Source organism: Porites lutea, chromosome 9 (assembly GCF_958299795.1).
Source record: "Porites lutea chromosome 9, jaPorLute2.1, whole genome shotgun sequence".
NCBI lineage: Eukaryota > Metazoa > Cnidaria > Anthozoa > Scleractinia > Poritidae > Porites > Porites lutea.
The window spans coordinates 5,872,886-5,880,199 of NC_133209.1; the positions used below are offsets into that span (position 1 = coordinate 5,872,886).

Consider the following 7,314-nt stretch of genomic DNA (forward strand, 5'->3'; position numbering starts at 1 on the left):
TCAATGAATTGTAGTGTCTGCGTTCATGTTCTTTCCGTTGCAATTTTAACATCAAAACTTTAAAGCCGTCTATGACTAAGCAGGTCTTTTTTTTCTTTCTTCTTTTCAGTGGTTACTGTGCTTGATCTGAATAAGATAATGAAATTTTTAAAATTAGGGGAATACTCTATATAAAAGAAGAGAAATTTGATTGCAAATATGTTAGTTGGAAAAAATACTGATTACACTATATGATCTTTTTACTATATAGGTTAGAAAATTGATGCGTAGTCAAAAGTGCTAAAGGAGTAAAAACCCAGATCTTGCCATTAATAAATTTTATTGACACTGTCAGGGACATATACTTTGCTTGAGTATACATTTGTTCGTCAAAAATGTTGTTTGTGAAGCTGCACTTTGTTTGATTCAGGATCAATCAATCTTTTCTGAAGAGAAATGAACAATAAAGTATGTTAACATGTCAGATACTTCAACACTGCCTTAGCCAACAACTAAGAAGAAACTCAACTTCATATCAAAAAAAACAAAGTGAAAAATACTTCACTGTGAAACAACAACCCCTTCAAATATATATCACATTAAATTCATGCAAAATGTAGAACTGATGAGAAATGCTGTAGCAGCTAATAACATAAGATGTAATAACCTGTGTTGTGTTCCTGTTTCTTTATGATTCGTTTTACAAGGGATTTGAATCAGAGATGGTTAACATTGCCAGTATCAAATGCTTGCTTGTCAAGCGAGTCGGATGCGACAGTTACACCTCAAGATAACTATCTTATAAGCTAATAAATTGTTACTACATGTACATCTAAATTATTATTAAATAATAATTTTATTAGCTAATACAGTGTTTGGGTTCTCTGTGGACAAAGGAAACTGTCTGTAATAATGAGCTGTCCATAAAGTGGTGCTTAATTTCATTTACCAGCAGTTCTTTTTATCGTATATGAAACAACTTATTATTTGAAACTGGCTACAGTGTTGATGGGATGCTACAGTGTACAATAACACTTTGAAGGGTCTGCACTCTTATCAATCATAGTCAATGCCTCCTGTGAGCCAGCTCATGGATGAATTTGATACATGTACAAAAGAAAATCCAACAGTCAACAATCAGAAAGATGTAATACTATGTGACCTCATGATGGAACTTAACTTTTACATGTATTTTCCTACCCTTTTTTAAGTTATGTAAATAGGTCTTCTGTTGAAGAAAATGAAACGATGTCAAAATGTTTTGCTGTGCATGCATCAATCATGCAAGCATGAATTTGACAAAGGTTTGGAATTGAAAACTGGACAAGTTTGTACTTGATGTACCAAATTTCTCATCGGCTGAAACTAACAAGCACGATGTGCCAATTTTTGGCTCTAGCTGACATCTTAAATAAGAAAACCCATATTTTGGAAAGCATTTTTTGGCAAAACAAGAACTGATTATGCGTATATACACCTAATTGCAATAACGCTGTCATAGAAAAAAGCAATAAGCAAAAAGCAGAAAGCCAAATAGGAATTAATTAGCCATGTGATTTACATTTACGTATTTTAATAATTTAACAATTATTTAAGAAGTCATTCACAATAACAAGAAATAATTCTGCAATTCCGTGCTGTAAGATTCTGCACATGAAACACTGATGTGTGTAACAAAAGGGTCCTGACAAACGAGGCTTGGTTTGTGGCGCGGGAGAAGAACTGGCGGAGGAACGCCTCACCCTCTCCGCGATGGAAAGTCCTGCCTACACCCCTGATTTGTTGCTTGAAAATTGTGATCTGATGGTGTTGTGCACTACAAACCATACGCAGAATGGCTTTTCTATTTAGCATTAAACGAAAAGACGCGTCGAGTTCCTGGAATTTACCCCAGGCTATATTTATTGAAAAAAAATGGAGCCATTTTTTCTTAAGTAGTTATCCGATGTACGTTTGTAATTAGAGCACGTTTGAAATCCGCTAGATGAATCAGTCTCGAATTGCATTAGAATGACACCAAGAAACTGATGCAAATGATTTGGCTTTCAAATTACGTGATTAATATTCAGCTATAAGCGTGTGTGTTGTGAATGTTGCAAGCAATGATAATTTAATGCTAATTAATTCCTATTTGGCTTTTTTCTTTTTTCTATGACAACCTTATTGCAATTAGGTGTATGTGGTCTTAAAAATAACTCGAGACGAATTACCTATGGAATAGGGTGTGTTTGGGGGATGCCTTCTCTGTCCCCTTTATCCTCTCTTGAGAGAATGGAAATACTTCTCGAAAGAAGAGACTCTATAGGTTAACCTTTGTAAGTGACTCCCCAGAGTAAAGATAAAAAATCTAAAATCTAAAAACTAGAATCTAAAAAGTTATTTACATATCATAATCGTAACCGCTTGCAATTATGTTAATAAATATTCACGGCATATAAATCCTCAATGTTTTGCGAAATACATAAAGTCAACGATCCTGCTTGTACAACTTCTTTAGACAAGTTATTCCACACATTAACGATCCGTACGCAATACTTGTACCAATATAGAGTGAAAACTTTTACATAAAGTTTATAATCGTGATTGGTTCTAGTTTGCTTCACTTATTAGGCACAAAAAGACCGAAATAAGACGGCTATCTATTCCAAACACTGTCTTGTAGCACTGAGCTAGAGATAAGACCTCCTTAAGTTTCTCCACAGTTAGTCAATTCAGTAAGCGATAGCAGTGTTCATAGTTCAGTCATTTCACCACGCTTTTCCTTTTAAGGCAAATCGTGAGGCTCTACTTTGTATTTCAGTTTCTAAGGACTGAATGTCCTGAAGACCGCAGGGGACATTCATCTATGAATATCTAAATTGATAAGCCAAAAATTTGCTTGTGCTAGATCTTTTAAAACGCTTACATCTCTGTCGTTTTATAAGCCCCCCCGCCTCTCCAGTGTAGGCCCATCTACATGTAAGAAAATAGCATAAAAATACATCCGATTATAAGCGCCCTGGATATAAGCCTCCCTCCCTTCTAGATTGTATTGAAACGAATTCGATTTACTATGAAGTTTTGAAATTCAAAAAAAAAAAAAAAAAAAAAAAACCAGTTATAAAAAAACAGTAAAAATTAAGGACGCATTTTGATCAGCATTGCTGTAGCTTGTTTCGAAGCATTTTTTTGTATAAGCCCAAGGCTCGTGAACAGCAGGTACAGTTATACGAGAAATTCATCGCACTTACTTGTGCAGTTTGGCCATGGTAGCTTTGAATGGTAAGGACCAGGTGGGAACATGAGCCACTTTCCTCCAGAGCAGAAATAAAGAAGGGGAGGAGTGAACTCAAAGTCATAGCCTGGTTTACATTGAACTTGGCAAGTCGGGTCCGATCCAATGTAGCTGCACAGCAAAGTGCCATTCGTTGGTGGAGGGTACACAGTGCAGCTTCCTGCAAAATAAATAGATGGTAAGACAAGCAAGTTAAAGAAGTCTCAAAAACTTTACAAAGAAAACTGGGAACGCAATGTATTATTTACACGAGCAGTCGCCTTTTTTATTGTGAAAAAAAATGCGTTTTTTCAATGACGTGTCAGTCGCGCGCGGTCTCTCAAAGGAACTCAGGTATACATTGTTTTTTTTTTTACACTAAAACAACTTTTTTTTTTGTAAATAAGCTGAGATTAACCAAATATAATTATAAGAACAGAATAAGAATATTCCTAGGTAGAGAGAGTCAGTTATAAACGTCTTGTATTTTGCTCATTTGTTTTTTTTTTTTTTGCGAGTAGCATAAGTAAAGGTAAAACAAATAAATTAAAATTGATCTAAAATTGATTATTCTTGTATTATTGCATGATACACTGGAGAAAAACTTAGTTTGTAGTCGAACTTAATCAGTACACTTAAACGTCAAAACCTTCAAAAATAAAACTTCATAAAAGGAAACTGAGTTCAATTCTTTAAAAGTTCTTATTAATTATATAACAGCCGTTCCAAAATGAAATAAGAACATGATCAGGGCGTTATAATCGCAGAAAAGATAAATGAATAAATAAGAAAGTTCAGCCCAAAAATTAGACTTTCTTATAACAGAGAATGTGTGGTGAAGGGCAATGCAGTTTGCCTGGCGCTGCTACAAAATGACTCAATGAAATAATTTTGTGCTTGAATTCCATTTTTCATGACTCTTTTACGGTAGTTCTTGACGAAAAATATCGTACCTGCATTTAAAAGAGCAAACTGATCAACCACCACAAAGAAAACAGCAAAAATGATCAGAGTGGCCTTCATAGTTGTGATCGTTAGTTAGGCTGCGCTCGACAAGTGTTTGTATCCTGACGAATCGTTTTAACTGTTTTGGTGTACACTGTACTTACTAATATGGCTCAAACAATCTTGCTTTTGACAGTTTGGTATGTCAGAATCTAAATGGGAAATTATGTCGTAACTTAAGCTAACTTAAACGCTAATGGTATTTATGCAGCTGTTTTCTTTAAATTTTGCTGGAATCATGATAGATTAATCCTTTAACTTAAAGAATCCGCTCTATAATGTTAAAGAATTCATCTTTTTAACTCGGCGAAATGGCGATTTTAGTCACTCTGCTGCGCCAAAATCGCCCGTTTTCTCTATTATTATCCCGCTTTCTTGGCAAATTCATGCCTTATTAGCCCATCTCAATGGCTCATTGATATGCGTAAATGTCCGACCATTTCTCCCGATGACTACTAATTAGAAACAATAAACGTGTTGCTTCACTTAGTCCTAAGGAGTGCTTAATGAAAATACATGCTAAGGGAAATACAATTTGACCGAATGATATATATGGAGCGACAGATCTAATCCATAATGGCGTCAGGAAATCGCCGTCTTGGGGTTGAGACCTACCCCGAGTAAGCGTTTTACTGACCAGATTTCTCATACGGATGTGTAAATCACTATCAGTTGATTAAATAATAAAGGACAGTAGCAGCTGTGAGGTTCACGCGATAAGACAGTTAACAACCAAAAACCATTGTCCTGAGCATGTTTTAATTTTTTATTATTTTTTATTATTTTATTATTTTTAAAATAACATTTATTTGGTTACAACACTTCTTATGACAATACTTACATTTACATGGAGTTTTGGAGAGACATCCTAAGCTGGCGCCTCTCATCTCTCAGGGCCGCCTTGTAAAACTAACTTCGCGCGCTCGAAGAGAAGCAGCGACAAGTCGATCTTTGTTGCATTAAAGACAATTTCTCTAGACTTCTCAATCCGTCATGACAACAATAAGGCAGTCCAGAACCACTAGATCGTGAACGTAAATAGGGTAAACTTTCTGTCAATTTTATAAATTTCGCTGAGAATGTGAGTCACTTATTGGAAAACGAACGTGTAACGTAAAAGTAGCCTAATTTTACTCAAAACACACAGTGATTGCTTGGTCGATACAATGGTCAGCTTTCCGCTTCGTGAGCTGAATGTCCAAATTCGAAACCTCACTTTTGAGACTTCCCATATTGATATAATAAAAATAAAAATAAAAACTGGGTACAGTTTTATCGTTGAGCTGCATTTGTTAATAAAAGAGCATAATCCTGTAAAAGAGAAATCAAACTTTACAATTTTTTTTTGCGTAAAGCAAACGTTTTTCGTTTACAGGAGCAAGGTTTTACGACTTTGCCAGTTTTTTCTTTACGTTTTCCTTTCCCGCCAAATTTAATAACAAGTTTTTCTGCAAGACAAATGGTTCACTCGCCCAATATCTTAAATTTATTTGAAATGCTAATTAACTTTACAAGTCCCAATTCGCTGAAGTGTATGTGGTAATCAACCCTTGTTCTTGCGGAGTACATAGGCAAGTGCAGTAAGAAAATCCAATCAGAAATTATTATTCAAATCAGAACGTTGCTCCGCGCCACATTCAAAACTAGATGGCTTCGGTTGAGAAAGCTGACGAAAGTTGCTCACGAAAGAGAAACAAGACGATCTCACATAAACCGACTATCCCTCTTTCTCAGCTTCACTACAAGAAAGCTAAGTGAGGAAACATTCTGGGATGTTATTAAAAACCAGCGCCTGAGGTAAATTACTTGTTAAAGTTATCGTCAATTCGGTTGACATTTGTATTCCGTCAAGTCCAACTTCAAATTAAGTTATTTCGTTGTCGAATGTCCTTTTTTTGACGTTCATTCATTTGTTCTCAGTGGAGAAATAGCGAGTAGAAATGTAAGCAAATGCTCAAGCAAAATTAGTCCATGATTTTGAAAGCCCTGCGTTACAAGGTCGCACACGTGGCTACCTCAATGTCCAGAATAAGGGGCCCAGCTAATTACGTCTTTGTTTTCCTCCTAATATAAATTGGTTACTAAGAAAGGAATTTGATTCATTTTTTTCTCGGTGTACTATACAACAGCGAGATTTTGACTGAGTTAATATCATAAAATGAGGCCACCGCACCTTTAAAATAATAAAGATCGACCTTAGCTATTACGAAAAGTCTGGACGTAAATGAGATGTTTTCGTGAATTTCTATTGATTTAAAAAGCAGTTTGTATTTAAAAGAATAAATAAAAAGTACCATATACTTAAACTGAAGTGTTGAAGATGGTAGATGTAAGAGGCCGTGGCTGTCGAAGTGTTAATAGGGCATCGCAATTTCGAACAACCTTTTTGTAAAACAATAAAAAATTCCAGCAGGCAAATGCGACAGCCATACGCGTATGCTTCAAATGAATCCACCTAAAGTGATTATAAAAAGTTAAGAATTAACCCATTTACAATTTAATTATTAGATTGATGTTGAATCCAAGAGTGACTTAATTGCGATATAGTAGTAAATTATTGATCTTTTTTCTTTCCATTATTCTCTATCGGCCAGATTTCGGATAAATTTCTGTGAAACAAACAACTAACAATATTTGCAATCAAACGTTGATTCACACTCATGTGATATAAGAGAGACACACGCGACCTCTGGCGCGACCTCTCGCGTGAAATTTCGCGTGAATACATTGCGGCAGAGCATGTATGGTTACTATGATATTGAACATTGCAAATTAATGATACTTATTAGGAATGGAAAAGATTGGCAGAGTTCGTCATCAGAGCCGCATTTCGTATGATAACATGAACTACATCACGCGCGACCTATCGCGTGATCTCTCGCGTAAATAGATGTGAGAGAGTCTGTATGGTAACCAAGATGTTTGACATCGGTATCATTTAAAAGAGTCGCAGCAATCGTCAATAAAGCCCTGTTTGCAAACCTTATTCAGTTTAAAGCCGCTGGCTTTTCAAAGTTGTAACTGGATTTAAGAATAAAGTATTTCCGTATTTTTTCTCAGTCTCTCTTAACTCTTTA

At 35.5% G+C, this 7,314-nt stretch overlaps 1 protein-coding gene across 1 annotated transcript; it reads right to left on the reverse strand.

Annotated features, from left to right (window-relative positions):
- Window positions 1-302: 302 nt before the first annotated feature.
- LOC140948284 (uncharacterized) lies at window positions 303-4,346 on the reverse strand. Its single transcript, XM_073397516.1, has 3 exons — window positions 4,186-4,346; window positions 3,210-3,413; window positions 303-425 (listed from the first exon to the last, which is right to left on the reverse strand). Exons 1-3 carry the CDS (start codon window positions 4,253-4,255, stop codon window positions 412-414), a joined length of 288 nt encoding a protein of 95 aa, XP_073253617.1. The 5' UTR covers window positions 4,256-4,346; the 3' UTR covers window positions 303-411.
- Window positions 4,347-7,314: the final 2,968 nt, after the last annotated feature.